Genomic DNA, 21046 nt, shown 5'->3' with positions numbered 1-21046 from the left:
AGGTGCAGCAACCCATCTTTTCCACTATGACAGAGAAAGTTGTATCCTCCTGCAGTGGGGGAACATCAGCCTCTTCCATTGCAAAGAGCAGAAAGTGAGTCATGTGCTCTCCCCACCCCCACCCCCATAAACAGCACCCTCTACTAGCCCACAGCTTGGTATGGGCTGAGAGAGAGTCATGTCTTTTCTTTCCCTGGGGGCCCATTCTCAATGATGAGATTGAGCCACCCAGTGCAAGGAGAGCTTTGATCTAAGGCTATCAGTTCTGAGAAATTGTCTTCCTACAGATCTCATTGTCCTCAGCAGTCATTGACAGTTTGTGCCTACTGGGCACAGGTCATTGGAGCATCCCCCCTTTTCTGTAATCCCTCTAAATCCCTCTGTTATGTCAGGGCTTCCACCACAGGAAGGTGGTTGGCCCTTTCCCTGCATACAGCCATAGACTTGACCACATGGTAGAGAGCTCATTACTGCAGTCTTTGGACCAACATCAAGAGTTGGACATCAGAATGAAGATGTCCCTTCTTTCCTCATCAATTCACATGAGTTTGATACATGGCAGGCCAAAGTGATTACTCCCTCTCATTGTTTACTGATCTGCCTCCCATCCTTCAGTCAAGGCAGCAAACAAACAAGAGATCTGGTCTTTTGACAAAGCAGTTAACATGGTTTACCATCTTTTGCCCAGTGATCTGTGTACACACCTTCAGGCTCCAATGACACAAAAATCCTTTACAGCTTTAAGAAACTTTCTGTGGCTAAATCCTGATCAGATGCTTACTTTTTTGGCTTTGATTAAGGAGTTTTCTCAGTGATTTAGTAAGAGCCAGGACTTTGATAGAGAATGTGAGGGGTGGTCTGTAGGCCCTGCTACATTAAAACCCTTGGAGTCTGCAGCTGGCTATTGGGTTCACACCCCATCTTGGCACCCTGAAACCTCCATTCCGAGGCTTTGTCAGGCATCATGGTTGATGGCTGGGTCCTCTCTATCAAAGAAGGTGGCTACTGCCTTGAGTGTCAGGATCATCCTTCTCTAGCAAGGTACCCCATCTTCTTCCACCAGTTGAATTGAGTGTGATTAAAGAAAGAGATATACTCCCTTCTCCAGAAGGCTGTAGTTGTGAGTGTGTTCAGTGACCAATTTTCAGCATTTTACTCCTGGAATTTCCTGGTACCAATGACAGGTGGAAGCTTTCGTCTGGTTTTTGACCTTTTCTCACTAAACTGGTTTCTGGAGGAGGAACCTATCAGGGGGTAGCTTTCATCTGGTTATTGACCTTTTCTCACTAAACTGGTTTCTGCAGGAAGAACCTATCTAGATGGAGACCACATTCTCAATCAGAAATGCCATAAGATCTGGTCACTGGGTGGTCTCCATCAGTTTTCTGGATGCTTACCTTCACATCCCTGTCATTCCTCAGAGAAAGTATCTTGGGTTTTGCTTGGATGAGGATGTCTCCCATCTGCATGCTTTGCCATTCAGCCAAGCCTCCACACCCAGAACATTCACAAAGGTTATGGAAGTAGCCAGTTTTCAGTAAAGGTCACTGTATCCCAGTTCTCCAGTAGTTTGATGATTGGTTGATAAACAAGGGTTGACTAGGGTCCCTCAGACTAGGTTTGTCTTGATGTTGGTCCATAGTGACCATGTTGGGATTTTTTACCATCCTTGAGAAATTAGCTTGCTTCATCTCAAGATTTGTCTTCATGGAGATGAGCTTTTTCCTCACAGAAGAGGATTCATTCATACATAGCAGACAAGATCTTAACCCTTTTGAAGCCACTGAGAGCTAAGTCCAAGTCATCAGTGTTTTTCTTTCTCTACCAAGGACTTAAATTCCTCAGTGGACCTAGTTACTCAAGCAGACTGCACTTGCTTCCTCTCCAGTTTCTCCATCTGGCAAACTGGAAACTTTATAGGGACCATCTTAATGCTCAGATTTCCCAAGGTGTGGATGTCCACCAGCATGTAATTTGGAGGACAAATAGGGCAAGTTTCTAACCCAAGTCCACCCTGCACACACACCAATTCTTTCCTATCTGTTTGCAGATGCATCAGATTCAGGATGGAGCACTCATCCGGAGCCAGAAGGATTGATACTTCAGGGTTTGTGGTTCAAGGAAGATTCTGTCCTCCATACCTACAGTTTGGAAATGAGGACAGTCTTCTTAGCCCTTCAGGGGTAGCGGCTGGAAGGGTGAACAGACCAGTTTCTGGAGCAGTTATTTCATGAAAATAAAGATTCCTACGAAAATGAACAGACAAACATTACCAAGACCTCTAACCGGGCTAGCGTACTTTTCGACATTTTTGTGTCAAATTTGTATATGTCCTCATTTACTGACCCAGGACACTCACTGTTGGTCATCACCTTGTGTGTGTAAAAAAAGGTAGCGATGCAGTCAGTAATTAAATCAATAATAATATCAAATAACAATGAGTGATCCTATGCTATCCATGGAATCTCACACAACTTAACTAGCTCGACAGTGACTAGATACAGTTAAGAAATATCTTCCAGTTCGTGATTCTGTCAAGCAGCAACTGCAAGTGCGTCAGGAGTCTCAGGTGATGATGACAAAGCATGTTCTAGATAGGAGCTTTAGCAATGACACCTACCCCCTCCCCCCCCATCCCTTCATCTTGGATGAGGAAGAGGAGATGTGGTGCTTTGGTAAGGCAGTAAATAGTGATTTGCCATTTGTTGAACCAAGACTTATGCCCCAAACCACTGGGAACACAGTTGAAAACATCTTTTCCATTTTGATTAAGATCTTACGGGTACCAATTCAACCAGACCTCTTACATCTCACACATTCATCCATGACTGAGGAAACTGCATAGAGGTTTTTGCCAGGTCAAAATATAGCTTGACAACGTAGAGGATGGTCTGTTCCTCTCTCAGTTTTGAGACCTATTATTTCTTCCAGCTACTGGGTACATTCTCCAAATTGGCCCATCAACCTCCTTAAGACACCAATGCGGCAAAAGGGGATATTTCTACGGCAGCCTGGGCACGCCTTCCCAAGTGATGCAATGGAGCAGGAAACCTGGTTGCTTATAACCACAGCTTTTGATGCCGGCCCATTATCATCTACATCCTTTAGTATGATGAGAGAGGTTTCTTTGAATCCAGCTACATTACAATGTGCACTGGATGATGTGGCCAGGCATGCACTCTCTATTGTCATGGCATTATCAGTAAACTTTCTGCAAATCTGATGCTGCATTGGACTCATCAAAGGTTTTGCTTAACCACAGTAAAGACCTAAGGGCTGCTCCACTAGAACCCGAGACCCTCTTTCGGAGCTTCATTCCTACCATGGCTTCTGAAGACCTGTCGGATCAACAAAACTGATCTTTCATCTCCACTCCTGGTCCATTGCAGTTGACCAGGAAGCAAAAATTGCTCTGATGGGCCATCTGCAAACCTTTTCAAGCAGGTGCAACCCCAGTCCAATCCCCAAACTCCTGCTAGATGACCTCCTCACTCAGGTCCTTGGTGCCCCAGTTGCCGCAGGTCCAAGAGAAAGTTCTCTAATCCTCCTTCCTTTCCTACAATAAGAAAGAGGGTAAAGCCCCAGCAATTAACCCCTCTTCTACCGTGCATCCCATTCCCACATGTCCCAGTAGGTGCTCACCTAGGCATCTTCTCAGGGGCTTGATGAAGCATCATGGAATTTGGGTGTGTCCTCTCCATCATAACGAGAAGTTACTGACTCCAGTTTTGGGTGCAGCCCCAACTATCAAGGACCTCCATTTTCTTTCCCCAGTCAAATTTGTTGAAATTGAGGGAAGATATGCACACCCTTTTGCAGAAAGGGGCAAGTCAGAGGGTCTTGAATGATCAGTCTATTTCCTACTCCCCAATCTTCCAAGAAATGCAGGAAACTGAATCATGAGATCCCTCCCCACTCAACCAGTTTCTCCTGGAGGAATGCTTCAGGATAGAAACAACCTCCCCAATCCAGAACACTCTTCATCCGTTTGATTGGCTCGTATCCCTCACCCCTCAGGATGCTGACTTGCACATGCCGAATTTTGTCTCCACACCACAAATATCTGTTTTTGCCTTGACCAGAAAGCCTTTTCATTTCTAGGTTCTGCCATTTGTAATCTTCTGCATCCAGAGTCTTCACCCAGATCAATGGGATGGTAGCTGCCTAACTCCAAATGCTATGAAGATTGATTCTCTAATATTTCGATAACTAGCTGATTCACAGTGTACAAGTTTGGTTCCTTTATCAGATTCTGTTCCACTCTTGGTCATCTGTAACTCAATTGAGTCTATTACCCAACCTTGAGAAGTCAAAACTTGTTCCATCTTAAGACTTTGTTAAGTGGGGATGAACTTCTTCATGTACCAACTTGGTCTGGGTTCCTCTTGATTGAGTAAATCAAATCCCCGCTCTCCAAGAGATGCTACTAGCATAACCCTGTTATATGCTTGCCTTTTGCACTTCCAACTTGGAACCTGTATGCCACTGCCGATTGGTTCCTTATGATATCTCCATATACGTCCACTACAGTTCCTCCTCCTCGCAGGTGGAAACCACACAGATTCTCTATCAACCCTGATCCCTCTAGGACTGTTTTTATTTTACTACCATTTGCTTTGGTGGATGAATCAAGACAGATTCCTGGTAGGGCTTTATATGCATGCACCTGATACCCACTCCAGTCTGTTTGCTGATATGTCATGTTGTGGTTGGGGTTAGAGGGCATAATTCTGCATGGTTCTTGGACTTGAGCTGAATTGTTTCTCCACTTCAACACCCTAGAAATGAAAGCAGTGTTTCTTGCATTGCAAGAATGTATCAACAGAATAAGGGGCTGATGTGTCTTGGCCTCCTCAGACAACATATCCATCATAGCATATCTGTGTCATGGAGCCACACATGCACCTTCTTGCATGGAGGTTTGGAACCTCTTCATCTGAGCAGCCTCAGAGAATTCCTCAATCCAAATATTGGCCACGTTTCAGGCAAGATGAATTGTTTGTGGACAGCCTGTCCAGAACAGACTGAGCTGTCCTCACAGAATGGTCTCATCACCACTCAGTAACAGAGTCTGTGTTCTCCCTCTGGGGAATTCCCCTTGTGGACCTGTTTGTGACCAGGCTGAACAACAAACTTCCATTTTATGTGTCTCTTGTCCCAGATCAGAGACCATGGGCATTCGATGCATTCAGCTTCCAGTGGTATCACTTATTCGCTTTTACCTTCCCACCTTTCCAACTGCTACCACACATTTTAAAAAACGTCAAAACATCTGCTGCTGAGATGATCCTCATTGCCCCACTGGCCTCAGCAATTATGGGTCAGTGATCTCCATGACCTGTTGATTGATTGACCCAGGTCTCTACCGCACAAGAGGGATCACTGTTGCAACACTAGGGAACCTTCCTCCACAACAGCCCACACATTCTCCACCTTCATGCCTGGCTCATCTCAAGTGATCTCTCTGCCAGAACAAGTTTTTGGGCTGCGCTGCCAGTTGCATCATTCAGGCCAGGAGAGCTTCTGTATCCAAGGTCTATGGTACCAGGTGGAGAATCTTCTGTGATTGGTGCAGCAAGAACACATTGATTCTATCTGTCCATCTGTAACTTCCATTGCTGAATTCCATTGTTCCTTTTTAAAACCAAATGATGTTCTGTATCCACTATTCAATATCTATCAAGCTGTCATCACCTTGCTGATCTTATTTAGTATTTTGAGCTCCAGAGCCCTGTCTTGCACTCACTTATGCCCAGATGGAATCTTGTGTTGTATGGTCATTAACCAAACTCCATGTGAACCACTGAATGAAGCTTCCTTTCAAAACCTACTGTATTCCTACTCACTCTATTTTCTGGAAGACAAAGAAGCGAGATTCATGCCCAGTCTACACTGGCTGTCTCTGGTTTCAGCAGGTTGCACCCTCCCATTAGGGAGGTTGAGCACAACAATAGTGGGTTGCAGCCTTCTTTTAGGGAAGTATAGCATTCGAACAGCAAGTTTGCACCCTTCCATTAGGGAGGTGGATCACTACAACCAAAGGTTGCTCGATCCCTTTGGGGAGGATAGAGCACTGCAACACACATCATGTTTTTTTCTTCTCTCTGGGGCCTATTGTCATGGCACAATATGTGGCTCAGATAGACATCAACATTCTATAAATGGACCTCTCGCTCTACAACTGTTTTTGATCAGTTGGATGAAAGCACCAGCCTACCCACCAGACTGATGAATTCAACTATGCAATAGTGGCAGGATAAGTATTTGCTGCTATTTAAATTTAGTTCTAGGGAGCTGAAACGAATTTTATTTATCCAATACTTACCTGCCACTGTTGTCAAATGCCCTCCTCCCATCCCCGCTCTGATATCTTGCATAATCATCATCTGTGAAAAGATGACAGATGATATCTATCTTTTGTGCATGTCCATACAAATTAACATAATCTGACCTTCAGTAAAGGCAACTATGGCAGCCATCTTTAAAATCAGTTTATCACTACACTTGCTTGCTGGAAAGTCATATCATGTGGGGTTTTTGAAAGAAGACTTCTTACAGTGTCTTGTTGGTTCTAAATCACAGTGATACTGATACTACGTCCAATATGGCCAAAAGATATATAGTTTGTCTTAAACAAAACTGGTGCCCATGTTACACATAAAATCTTGTTATTGCTTAAAGAATATCAATGTTGGCTTGAACACTCATCTGTTAAAAAAGAAGCTTTTATAATAGATTCATGGAAATTCTTTTCAGCTAGCATAGCAACAATCCGCTTGAGGGGCTCTTTGTTTCTAAGGTAGTTCAAGTTTTAAATATCTGCATTTCTCTTTTACTTAATTGAAAAGTTAACTAGTTTGATTAGAAAAAGGTGAGGTTAAACTGAATTTATTGAACTACTGATTCAGATCCAAATAAAAATGGATTTATCACATCAACTGTTACAGCTTTTAGCTCACCTGGACCTAAGGTATGGTTCATCATCCATCATGTGTGACTTTCATCCATTCACAATAATAATTCTTGAAAGGGTTGGACCAGTTTGCACATAATTTTTACTGTAAGTATTCTGGCAGTAGTGCTTTCAGATTTATGCAGCGGATGGCAATCCATCATCCAGGGCTATCATTACTCAAAATAAAAAATTATTAACCATCTTCAAAACTGTTCCAGTGATGCTGATTTACCATAAAATATGTCCATTACTAAAAATTGAAAAATCTGTAAAAGACTTCTTTTTTGGAACAACTGAACAATATTTAAGTGGGTTTATAATATGTTCCTTCATCTGTCGCACAAGATGCATCACCCATTGACAGCTGCTATTTACAACTTCTTAAACACTACTGAATTGAATTTGACCAGATTCAATGAAAAGCATCTCGGCATGAAGTTCTTTCAGATTTTTTCAAAAGATACCAACCAAGGTGTCATCAAATATAGTCACTACTCCTGAAAACAGTGTTTTCATTGGTTTTATGGCTGAACACCATTTTTCAGTATCTGATAGTCTTTACTTGGCAGTCATTATATTTGGTAGAGGAAGAATGCTGAAAGTACCACTAACCCACTGTTTGCTACTGACAAGCTATCTCACATGCCCACATTTTTCGAGGCAAGAGTCAAACTCACATGGACAAAGGTGAGATATGTGAGTGAATCTATAAAGGTGACTCAGCCACCTCCTCCTGATTATAGAACCACCATAGACCACTCAGCCTCATGCCCCCCCCCCCACCGCCTCCTGATTATTGTACATCCATTAAATTACTCCTTTTCAAAAAGCAATAACAGAATTTGACACAATTTGAAATATACTGGCATGAAGGTGTCTTTCAATCTTGTTGAAAGGATGCCAATCTGCAGTCAGTTATGTTCATCATTATTAAAGAAAAAAAAAAGTCAAATCTTTACATGACTTGTTCTCAAAAAGATTTTAACAGAATTTTGCCAGATTTAAAAGAAAGCAACCTGGCATGAAGGTTGTTAACATTTGTTCAAATGATATTGATATGGCCACCATTCCTTAAACTAGAATAAAAAATTTAGGCTCAAAAACTGCACAACATAATTTAACCAGATTTGACAAAGTATTCTGGCATGGTGGTCTTTCAGGTTTGTTCACCTGATGCCAGTCCACCATCAAATATACCCACCATTACTAAAAATAGAAAAGCATTTAAATGATTGCTCAGAAACCACAAAACAGAATTAGAGCAAATTTGAAACAAAGCATCCTGGCTTACAGTGTAATATAAAACATGTACAAATGTACCAACCTGTAGTAAAATATGACCATCATTTCTACAAATAGAAAAATCTTTAAACAACTTCTTAAAAACCAATCAACAGGGTTTAACCAAATTTGACAACAAGTATTGTACAATAAAGGCATGTTGCTGAAAGCTTCCTGCTACTCTAGATTTTTGGCTAACTTCTCTTTCATTTGACTATTGGGCGCATGCTCTCCTGGTTATCAATCTTGGTCCCGTTTGGACTTAGTGTTAAATATTCATTTAGGGCCTAGTTATCAGTCTCGGTCCCATTTAGACTTAGTCTTAAATATTCATTTAGGGCGTGGTTATCAGTCCGAGTCCCATGTGGACTTAGTCTTAAATATTCATTTAGGGCCTGGCATCACTAAATCTCAATCATGCTTTCTTCCCAAGTCCAAGGAAAAATCATACACGTAAGTATGGCGTCACTAAATCTCAACCATTCTTTCTTCCTAAGTCCAAGGACAATTTTTGGAGTGGGTTTCATATCACCTACCACCTGGGGTTGGAGCTGAGGAGTCTTAGTTTGTGCATGTACACTTTGTTCTGCAATCTTGTTGCAAGCTATTTGCATGTTATCTCAGGGATTTTGCACATTGTATAAATGTTGTTATACCTGAAAGCATGTTGATGATTAGTACACTCTCATTCCAAAAAATGGATATAAATGTTCCATTGGCTTAGTGATTTGAGCATCCGCCTCGGATGTGGGAGGTTGTGTGTTCAAACCCCAGCTGAGTCATACTAAAATCTTATAAAAATCGTACTAATAGCTGCCTCTCTAGGTGCTAAGCATTAAGAGGTTAGTGTTTGGACTGGTCAGCCTGGTGTCAGGTAAATGTGACTGGGTGGGACATCATGCTACATATCTGTGGCATGATGCCGAAGTGCTATGATTCACTATAAATTGCCATACCACATACATCTTAGTGATATGACTGAAATGTTTTTAAAGCTACATTAAAACTCAAAATCACACACTCATAAAAATGGATCACTGTAACCCATGTTTCATGTTTCCCTTACTTTGGTTACTTTTCATATTTTTAAATGTATTTCTCACACTGTTCATGCTAGAATAATCAAACTTGATGATTTTGTGCATCTCTATTAGTATACACAGATGCAAGAAAACGGCACTGTGACCTACATTTCTTCATTGGATTAATGCATTTTTGCATTTAGCTCATGGTTACGTACTGCAGGTTTTCTTGCACCATCTAATGTACTGTTTTACCTAGAATCATGAAACTGTAAAAAAATATGGCTTCTAGAGGCAACCAATGATAATAGCTTGTGGAACATAATTTATTGTCATGTAGTTCTTTTAAATCAATAATGTTTTTTAATCCATTCATTATAGTTTTTCATTGTAAAGAATGACCACTTCGGTGGTATAGTGGTTTGAGCATCTGCCTCTTATGCTAGAGGTCATGGGTTCGATCCCCAGCTAAGTCATACCAGAGACTTACAAAAATGGTACTAACAGCTGCCTCGCTTGGTGCTCAGAATTAAGAGGTTAGTGTTAGGACTGGTCAGCCTGGTGTCATGATAATGTGACTGGGTGGGACATCATGCTACATGTCTGCAGCATGATGCCCCAGTGCTAGACATCACTATAAACTGCCTTATTGCAGACATTGTAGCAGTATGACTGAAAAATTGTTAAAGCTATGTTAAAAATCAAAATCACATCACATCACATTGTAAAGAATGTTATTCTTTATTATTTTGTCTTCTATACGAATGTATGTATGTTGTTTCATGGCATGTCAGCACAATACTGACTATATAGTGCCAGTAAAAGTTCAGTTTTAAAAAAATGTAAAGATAACAAAAATGGAAGAAAAGGCTATCATTTCATTTGATCACTTTTGTCAGAGGTGCTTTTTTCTGCTTGATAATTGATGTTTTCAGTGGCTGTTAGAGACTAAAGTCTTCATGAAAGTAATCAGTGCACAACTGTTGGATCCATTTCCATTCAGAGAAATAGACTGTCATAATGGGTGCCCCAAGTGGTCTAAAGCGCTCACTGTTATGGATTACTGCCATCTCACCTCTGTCTGCATAAGTTCAAAGCTCATACTTGGCCAATGTGAGTACGTGAGAAAGCTTGCCAGTAGCTTTTTATGGGTTGGTAGTTCTTTCTGGGGTTTTCCCTGGTTCTTCTGCCACCATTTATGCTGGCTGCCATGTATAGCCTATCTTGTGCTGAAAAATGCCATTAAACCCCAAAACAACAACTTTCATGATGCTAGTTCAGTGCCATTTATTGATATACCTCCTGGTGACCATGACTAGAATCAGATCATCCAAATGCATGCAGGATAAGTCTTGTTTGATGAAGCATGAACACTGCAGGAAGGATCGCCTAGAGACATGTCCCAAACTGACCAGACAGAATGAAACAGCACATTATGCATGCTCAAACCGATTGCATTGTTTTTTTCTTCTCCTTTCAGATGGCCAGTATTCCAAAATAGTGTTTCGCAGCCTATCGGATACACTCCTGACAGCGGCTTCGATACATCAGATGTGTGCTATAGAAGATGATCAACTTCATTCTCACTCACTTTTCCAAAAGTATTGCTTGCGAACAGATGACAAAAAGCAATGCTGCAGAAGTTTGTCAATTGGGAACTACATTGCTCTTCTGACCAATAAATCCAGATGCCAAGATATTACGGACCAAGATGTCAAAAGTGTTGCTGATATTTTGAAAAACTGCAGTGTGTTTTATCAGAATTATTCCTTAGCAGATGACTGCGATAAAATACATTCACCATTTGGAGAGTCATATTCAGATTGTTCCTCCATTCCGCCCATATGTACTCAGTACAATGCAGTGTATAACATCTTCCACTTCATCGCTGATTCAGATTTCATCACATCAAAATCATCCCTTGAATTTGCCATGACATTTTTACCGGTGTTATTCCATGTAGGATCCCAAGAAAAAACCCTTGATGCCATAGATCTTTACCTCAGTTTTGAGAAGAGCCAAAAACAATTCAGTAATGTAGAAGTTATTGCAGCTGACTTTGGTATAAAGTATAGTCTGTTTCAGCATTATTTACAGAAAGATAGCACATGGTTAGCTGTAGGTGGTTGTGTTATATTTTTAGCTGTTTGGATGTTTACTGGTTCTATTTTTCTAACTTTTACGACATTTTTAGGCATGTTTTGGTCATTGGAGATTGCTTATTTTCTATATGTTTTTGTATTTGAAATCAAATTTTTTCCATATTTGAACTTGGTTACAATACTCATGATGATTGCCATTGGAGCAGATGATGTTTTTGTGTACTCCAAATATTGGCATCTTGCCAAGAAAGAGCGAAATAATGGGACACTAGAAAAGCTAGTATCTGACACATTAAAGCATGCCACACTATCGATGCTGGTGACAAGTCTTACAACAGCTGGTGCAATATTTTCAAATCTCGTGAGTCCAATTACATCAATAAAATGTTTTAGTATATATGCAGGAACAACTATCATCTGTAATTTTATCCTTATGATCACTTGGATTCCTGCTTCAGTTGTTGTGCAAGAAAAGTGGTGCAATTTCTGCTTTGTAAATCCTCCAAAAATGTACAGCAAATACAAAGAATATTACCGCTTTTTCTTTGAAAAGATTCTTCCAGCATTTGTTATTCGCCTTCGCTATGTATGGATTATCCTGCTAGGTGGGCTGGGTGTATTTGGAGGTGTAGTTGTATTTCATTATCCAAAACTTCGTCTCCCAACAACGTTCAAATTTCAGGTCTTTCGTAAAGACCATCTTTTAGAGATGTATGACCAAGAAGTTGGCTACTATTTCGGGTTTGAACGAGCTCTAGAGGAAAATACCCCCCTTTTGCCAATTCGAATCATCTGGGGAATCCAGGAGACAGATAATGGCAATGGTCTTGACCCGCATGAAAAAGGAAAGCTTGAATTTGATCCAAGTTTTCAGTATGCTACATCAAATGCGCAAATATGGTTTTTAAAATTTTGTCAAAACTTACGGAGTTCAAAGTTTTACCAAAGAATTAGCTCAGTAGAATATACCAATTGTTTTACAGAACATTTTAAATCCTACTTGGAGAAACCATGCATTCCAGGAATAAAGGGTTATGCCTCTTGTTGTAATGAGACTTTTTTCCCTTTCAGTAAAGATGTTAATGTGCAGTGTATGGGAGAATACATTCCAAGGTTGATGAAAACACCATATTTAAATTATGATTACCATTCTCCAGGACCGAGGTTTACAAATGACCATATTAGTGCCTTTATAGTCGAGTTTACCAGCTCAACTCCCTTTTCATACAGTTACTATGAAATAAAGGATTTTTATGATACCATAAATCAGTGGGTTACAAAGCAGCTGGTTCATGCTCCACCAGAAGTTAGAAATGGATGGTTCATCAGTGACTTAAAATATTTCATGATCCAGAAAAGTCTAGTTGAGGCAGTGCCACTAGCATTTGGAATTTCTCTGGTTGTTTCAGCTGTTGTGACATTTTTCACTTCACTAAATATTTTAATCACTTTATATGCAATAATTACAATCGCTGCAATAATGCTTGTTACTACAGCAGCTCTAGTGCTGCTTGGATGGGAGTTGAATATTTTAGAGTCAGTCATTATTACAGTAGCTATTGGCATGTCAGTGGATCATACTCTTCACTATGGAGTTGCATACCAACTCTCCCCAGACTTGGATCGAGAAAAGCGTGTTCAGTGTTCCATTATTCATGTGGGTAATGTTATATTCATGGCAGCACTTACAACATTCCTTCCAGGAGCACTTATGATGCCTTCAGTGACTCTTGTGTACCAGAAGTTTGGTATTTTCCTCATGCTCATTATTTCAATTAGCTGGACATTTTCGACACTGTTTTTTCAATCGTTGCTCAATGTGATTGGTCCCCAGGGAGGCTTTGGTCAATTTCATTGGCCAAGTTCAGACTGCTGTTCCATGTCACCACCAGAGCGAGTGGATCGGACAGTCTATACCATGTCAGAATCTACGCTTTCTAGTTCAAGCTCAAGCTACCCCTGTACACATACAAGTTCTGAAGCTCAGGAACAGGACCCTTTGACAGAAAGGTCAGAACTCCACTCTGGTCCTTCTCGGCACAAAAGTGGAAGACATCATGGACAAACAGTGAGTCTTAGAAGTAGTCCAGAGGTGTACCCAAGACCTAAATTGCTCAGTGAATCAGACACTCAGCAAATGGCTGGTTGTGAAAAACTGTTTGTTCAAAAACAAACTGTAGTGTAGACAAAAAAATAAGGTTAGTGACATCAGTATGACATATTTAACCTGTCATCACTGTATTATAAGCTTATGGAAAGGAACATTGTATGGAAAGTCATTCAAAATATTGCCTTTTTATACAACTACAGTTAAATCTGTGCTGAGAGCTACACATCCATATAAAGGAAACCTGATAATTATGGACAGTATTCAATGGCCTTTCAATTTTATCAGTATATTTAATATCAGTTGTGGGGCCCCGAGTGGCCGAGTGGTCTAGAGCGCTCTTCGTTACGGATCACTGCCATCTCACCTCTGTCTGCGGCGGTTCGAGTCTAAGATTCAGCCAATGTGGGCATGTGAGAAAGCTTGCCAGTAGCTTCTCGTGGGTCGGTGGTTCTTTCCGGGGTTTTCCGGATTCTTCCTCCACCATTAATACTGGCCGCCATGTATAGCCTATCGTGCTGAAAAATGGCGTTAAACCCTACGACAACAACAACAACAACAATATCAGTTGTACGGTCACCTGTCCACAGTGGACAAGATCTTTGGCCCCTTGACTGCCCCTTATAGATAGGTATCAGTTTGTGTGGTTCCTGTTTTTATTCATCAGCAGAACATATGCTGTAACCTTGTCTCTCTGGTAACTTTTCCTTTTCTGCAAAGTAACTTCAATTCTACAGCACATATCATCACCAGACTTTTGGGATAGTTTGAGCTTATGGTAACAATGAGGCCTAAAGATTTTGGGGTCATAGGTCAGTGACTGAAAGAAGAAAGGTTTCTGCATAATAACATTGGTTCTACAGTAACATACCTTGACCAAACTTTGTGGATTGCTTGCGCATTTGGTAGGAAATAAGTCTTTCCATTTTAGAGTCACGAGATGAAGGTCAAGGTCACTACCTGAAAGAAAAAAAATTGTGAAGTGAGTTTACATCAAGACCTGGACTAAGTTTTGGATAGCTTGCACTTTGAGTTGGAAGAAGCCTATTGGTTTGGAGGTCAAAGGTCAAGATCACTGTGACCAAAGAAGAAAAATAATCATAATAATGTTTGTTCTAGACCAGGTACCTTTTCATAAGTTTGTGTAGGGCTTGCACTTAGGTATGGAAGAGGTCTGTTGCATTGTGGGTAAAAACTTCAAAAGTCATTTCATTTGTGCTTAATTAAAAATAGATTTTGCAGAATAACTGTTATCATTGATTAAATTCCTTGACCAATATTCGTGGATGCCTTGCACTTTGGTAATAAAGCAACCTTCAGTTTTCTGGGATCATGAGGTCAGAGATCATGGTCATGGTAAGTCATTTAAGGAAAATAATTTGTTCTGCACTGTAGCTATTGTTCCAGGCCAGATCATTCAGACCCATTGATCTCCAAAATCAGCTTGTTCCTACATAGAGGATTATTGAACACAGGAACGGTATATAATGTGCTGTTCACAGTACTCTTGTTTACGGGTTATTTGGGATTAATGAGATTAGACTGCATATTAAAGCAACAGCATTAATCAAAATTTCAATTGTATACCAATTTAAATTTTACTATGAATTCCCAATAACTTTATATACATTCATACATTTTTTTCTTTATAAGCATAGATTTTATAATATTCGTAGCTCAGTATCGTTATCATTCTACCAGTAAAATAAATCAGCAATGAAAATTTATTGATGTGTTTTTGTTTTTTACCTTCCATAGTATACCTTTGATAATGTCGTGTATGATCATATATTTCACAGGTCTGTTCTTATACAAAGGATGTCTGCATTTATATAGCACAACATTCAAATTTTAGTAGTGACCATCTAATAATATTGTTTGCAATCATGCACCTTTGTTGCAGTAAAGTGTTCAACAGTCACTAGAATACCCATTGCCCATCAAATGTCATACACTCCAACCATATATAGAGCTATGCTTGTCCTGCTGAAAAAATAAGTTTTCAATAATTGAGGATTTGCAACCATTCTAATTTTGATATGAATAATCTTGAAATCTTTATTATTATTCTGAATATTCTTAATATGATGCACTATGAATTCTGAGAATATTTAACTCTGGTTATTATCAGAATTCTTACCAGTCACCACCAAACAAAGAGTGTACACTAGAGTCATTACAGACACTGTACTAAAGAGCAATTAAGTTCATACCTGAATAAATAAGGTTAGGTTGGGAATTAACTGTCAAGAAAGAGATTCAAACTTAACACTCAGAGATCTGCAGTGGCACAGTTGTTTGAATGCAATAATCACAACCAGAAATGTGTGGGTTCAAATCCTGCCAAGGTCAGATTTTGTCAGCTGCCTTGGTTTGTCTCAAAGCAAGGTACTTTACTCCAGTTGCCACAGTATGATATTATTTTTTCTGTCTTGATGTGCTGTTGAATATCAGGAAGTCAGCCTGTCATTCACTCAACACTTAAATACCAATCTGTCAGCCTATCATTCACTCAACACTTAAATACCAATCCGTCAGCCTATCATTTCACTCAATACTTAAATATCAGTAAGTCAGCCTATCGTCCACTCAACACTTAAATACCAATCAGTCAGCCTATCATTCACTCAATACTTAAATATCAGTCAGCCTATCATTCACTCAATACTTAAATATCGGTAAGTCAGCCTATCATCCACTCGACACTTAAATACCAATCAGTCAGCCTATAATTCACTCAACACTTAAATACCAATCAGTCAGCCTATCATTCACTCAATACTTAAATATCAGTCAGCCTATCATTCACTCAATACTTAAATATCGGTAAGTCAGCCTATCATCCACTCGACACTTAAATACCAATCTGTCAGCCTATCATTCACTCAACACTTAAATACCAATCCGTCAGCCTATCATTTCACTCAATACTTAAATATCAGTAAGTCAGCCTATCGTCCACTCAACACTTAAATACCAATCTGTCAGCCTATCATTCACTCAACACTTAAATACCAATCCGTCAGCCTATCATTTCACTCAATACTTAAATATCAGTAAGTCAGCCTATTGTCCACTCAACACTTAAATACCAATCAGTCAGCCTATCATTCACTCAATACTTAAATATCAGTCAGCCTATCATTCACTCAATACTTAAATATCGGTAAGTCAGCCTATCATCCACTCGACACTTAAATACCAATCAGTCAGCCTATAATTCACTCAACACTTAAATACCAATCAGTCAGCCTATCATTAACTAAAAACTCGTGCTATACCTGTCAGTCAGCCTTTCATTCACTCATCACTTAAATACCAATCAGTCAGCTTTTCATTCACTCAACACTGTTAAATACCAGTGTTATGTATATTTGATTTAATTTATATTTGCTTTAATATAATTGTTTGTAAGTTTTAAAATCTTTTTATTTGTAGTTTTATTACATGTCAGAGTAATGTAATTTTGTTTACTAGGAATTTGATATTTTCCAGAAATTAGTTTGACCTGACTGTTCAGTTGAAAACACCTGAGACTAGAACTTTGTATCTTTTTGCTGACCTAGTTCCTGACCTTGATTGAGAATCAAGTAAACAACTTCTTTTTTAATATTTTTTTTATTGTGGGATACATAGACTGAGATCGAGGTTGTACCGGAATACGTGACCTTAGACACGTAAATAGCTTCTATCCTGTTCTGGAATGTGATCACGTGACCCTCATATGGGTATCTATTTTGCATCTTTTTTTTTTACTATAACCTTTGTCTGTAGAGAAATTAGTTAGCTGGGCCTTTGCACTGGAAAGTGTTTGTGAACAGTTGCAGCTGCATCTTAATTTTCATTCACGTTATTTGGATTCTAAAAGATTAATTCTTTTTCCTGGAAATATTTGTGTGCTCATACAGTATTCCTGGATAAAGACATTTCTTGAAATTTTATTCAAAAATTCAAACACAGGAATATTGTTTGTGAAACAACAAAGAAATACTGACATAACAACACAATACTAGCTACAGTATACATCATCACCTTCCATTTTGAAATTTTCGTCGGGACTCAAATTCATTAGAACATTTCTTTACTAGGACTTCTAAAGTTTAATTCATGGATTATTTCTGGAAATGATTTCTTAAAACCATAAATTCTGTTTTTTTCTCTTCATTTTTACATTGTTTTTCCAGAGAAATAAATTATTTGTTAAATTTTTCAAAGCTTGTTGTTTTCACTCTTTCTTTGTTACTGTTTATTAGAGTCTAAACAAGTAACATAAGAAATGGTGGGCTCATCTAGGATATTTGAATTCTGGCTAAAATGATTCAGAAAACTTGATTTTTTTAATTCCCCTAGATTTTGAAATCTTTAGTGAAATCAGCAAGCTTTTTCTAAAATGTCATCAAAAGTGGAACTCTTTCTTTCAAGTCCTACCCAAGACCAATTAGACCTTTTCAAAAAAGATGAATTAATTCAACTTGCCAGAAAATATGATCTTTCTGATTTAAACGTTTCCTTAATGAAGCAAGAAATAAAAAATATTGTGGTCTCGTACTTGGTAGAAAAGAATGTTTAGGATAAAGGTGCTTTGGTTTTGATCAGTAAATTTGTATCAGACTCTGACATAAAAGTAAAGGAATTAAAATTAAAATACAAGATGAAATTAGGAATTAGAGTTAAGGAAGCAGAAACTTCAGAAAGATAAAGAAGAAAAACAAATGCAGTTACAGTTGCATTTGGAAAAAGAGAAAGAACAAATGTTATTACAAAAAGAAGAAAAAAAAATGCAGTTACAATTTGAGAAAGAGAAAAGAGAGAGACAGGAAAGATAGAAAAACATGCAAATGCAATTAGATAAGGAAGAGAAAGAAACATGCAGTTTCAAGAAAAACAAATGCAGTTACAATTTGAGAAAGAAAAATGCAATTAGATAAGGAAGAAAGAGAGGGAATATCAATTTATAATTAAAAAATATGGAGCTGGCAAGTGAAAAACACATTCCCACTTCAAATAAATTTAAGTTTTCGTGTTGCAAAGAATATTAGGTTAGTGCCTCCTCTCGGAGAAAGAGAAGTGGACAAATCGTTTACTCGTTTTGAAAAAAATTCTGAAAATTTTAGATGGCCAAGGTAGCATTGGTCTCAATTATTACAGTGTGTATTCACTGGTAAGGCTAGTGACGTTTACATTTACTGTCAGTTCACCAAAGTGGTGACTATGATGTGGTTAAGGAATGCATCTTAAGGGGTTATGAGTTTGTCCCTGATGCTTATCGGCAAAAATTCAAAAACTATATATAAAGAAAAGAAACTGGACAAACTCCTGTCAGATTTGCTAGACAAAAAGAGCAGTTATTTGAAAGATGGTGCTTAGCCAAGAAAATTGAACAAGAATATGAAAGTCTCAAACAACTTGTATTACTTGAAGAGTTCAAGAACTGTGTCCATAGTGACATTAGGATTTATCTTGACGAGCCTAAGATCTAAGCCTTGGAAAATGCTGCTCGTGCTGCTGATAAGTATTCTTTATCTCATAATGTTCCTTTTGTAAATAAGACTTCCACTCAACAGTCTTCTAACAGAAAAGTATTTCAGCATAATACAAGCCTTTTAAATCCCAAACTGTCCTAGAAAGTTACACTAGCACGGCAGAACTCACTTTTGGATAAATTAATTGTCAAACTTGTATTGGTGAGTCTGTCAAATAATTTCCGAATTGTCGCTAAATGTTCTTTCCAGGTGTTGTTGTAGATGACATCATCGATGTAAGCATCACAATTATCTAGACCAGAGGTAATCATATTCATTAGACAATGAAAAGTACTTGTTGAACGAAGGCTTCATCCCAAATGGCATCACTTAATATTGGTAAAGTCCGTCTGGAGTCACAAATGCCGAAATTTATTTTGTTCTGAAGAAAAGGAATATACGGTTTTAAAATTGAAGTCCAAAAATAATCAAAGAAATTCCATGAGTTACAAATTAGAAGTCCTAGTAATAAAATGTGCTTATGAATTTGAGTTCGAGTCCCGACGAAAATCCGAAATGGAAGGCGATGACGTATACTGTATTCTGTATAGTACTGATGTGTATACAGTTCTTTGTTGAACCACAAAAAATAATATTCCAGTTTTGAATACCGAAAAAAAAATTCAATAAATGTCTTTGTCCAAGAATTCTTTGTGAACACTTAAATATTCCCAAGGAAAAGAATTAATCTCTTAGAATCCAAATAACTTGAGGAAAACTTATCGCTATTAAATCTGACTACTGCTCAATTCCGGTAAATCCAGAATTTCGAAATATAGGCTATTCACATGTCTGAAGTAACGTACTCACAGTACAGCCTCGATATCACCCAATAATCCCCCCCCCCCAAAAAAAAAGGTGTTTACTTCAACTCTTACTAATTCTATATCAAAGTCAGGAACTAGGTCAGCATTAAGATACAAAGTTCTAATTACTATTACATCTGATGGAATAAAAAATTAAAACTAACAAACAAACGATTAAATCAAACAAAATATAAATTTAATCAAATATACATAACACATGTAATGGAATAAAAAGCATTTTAAACAAACATTTAAATTAAATCAAATATAGATAACATCTGTCGGGGCTTTTGTCGTGGCTAATGCAGTCTACAGCATGGAGGGTGCGCTGACAATATATTTCTGAAGATGTCACCAAGTTTGTCACGGTAATGCACATCATAGTGAACATAATATGTGAACGAATCAAACGTATTGGGTCATTCGTGGCTGTTATAATCTCAGCGACACTTAAAATATGTTAACCAAGCTCGGTACGGTGGCGGATTTAGAAGCCAGATGGTCATTGTCTAGTATCGAAAGTGTAACAGGTGGCCATCCTGGTCAGTGAGCGTGAAACTCAGGCTGTTGATCGGCCGGGCACAGTCGATGCGATGGTCACGAGCTCACACAGTTAAGCATCATTTCGATCACAACCCGGTTGCTGGAGCTGGAGTTAAGGCATTACAAGTGAGGTACACTAAGAAAGTTGATATCTGCAAGATGCCTAGCGAGAACTTTGTAAAACAAGAAAAGGACAGCATCCGCCTTGTCAATCTTTCCCCACATTAACAACATACGCAAACTCAAACGTGCGATGTCCACATTGTAAGCTACTGAGGTGACCTCTATGGCCGCATAAAGTCGGGTAGTTGATGCTAATCCTCGCCTTGATGTCAACACCCCCTGGACCGTGATATGCCGATGGACTAACGTCTTAATGGCGTAGATCTCGTAGACGCCCCATGGTAATGGGACGGCCTGGATGGTTCGGCATATATCGTCGGAGAATACGTGCAGGTTATTGGTCAGAAGACCGCTGAACGCATTTGGCACGTACGTAGTGCCAAATATTTTAGACCGCAACAATGCCAGCTCGATTTCTATGTTGCGACCACGAGGGTCCTCAAGCGATGTTGATAAGACCATGTCAAACGCCGGCTACATCGACCTCGCCAAAACTAACTGTGTAATGTGCGGCGCGCTCTGCTTCTGAATTAGTTGCAGCTCAGCTGAGACGTTTTTACCAAGACTGGATGGGACGCGCGAGTG

The 21046-nt window shown here is 39.0% G+C and overlaps 1 protein-coding gene across 4 annotated transcripts in view; it reads left to right on the top strand.

The window, feature by feature from the left end:
* LOC149805753 (protein dispatched homolog 1-like) overlaps nt 1–15194 on the top strand; it is a 62675-nt gene extending 47481 nt beyond the window's left edge. For all 4 annotated transcript variants that reach the window (XM_089950423.1, XM_089950425.1, XM_089950424.1 and 1 more), the window contains one exon: nt 10739–15194. In XM_089950423.1, the coding sequence (XP_089806549.1) occupies nt 10739–13545 (2807 nt within the window). In that variant the 3' untranslated portion in view covers nt 13546–15194. The remainder of the gene's footprint in view (nt 1–10738) is intronic.
* Nucleotides 15195–21046: the final 5852 nt, after the last annotated feature.

Source organism: Sinohyriopsis cumingii, chromosome 2 (genome assembly GCF_028554795.1).
Source record: "Sinohyriopsis cumingii isolate HCF-2022 chromosome 2, ASM2855479v2, whole genome shotgun sequence".
NCBI lineage: Eukaryota > Metazoa > Mollusca > Bivalvia > Unionida > Unionidae > Sinohyriopsis > Sinohyriopsis cumingii.
This window is presented reverse-complemented; position numbering and strand designations above follow the sequence as displayed.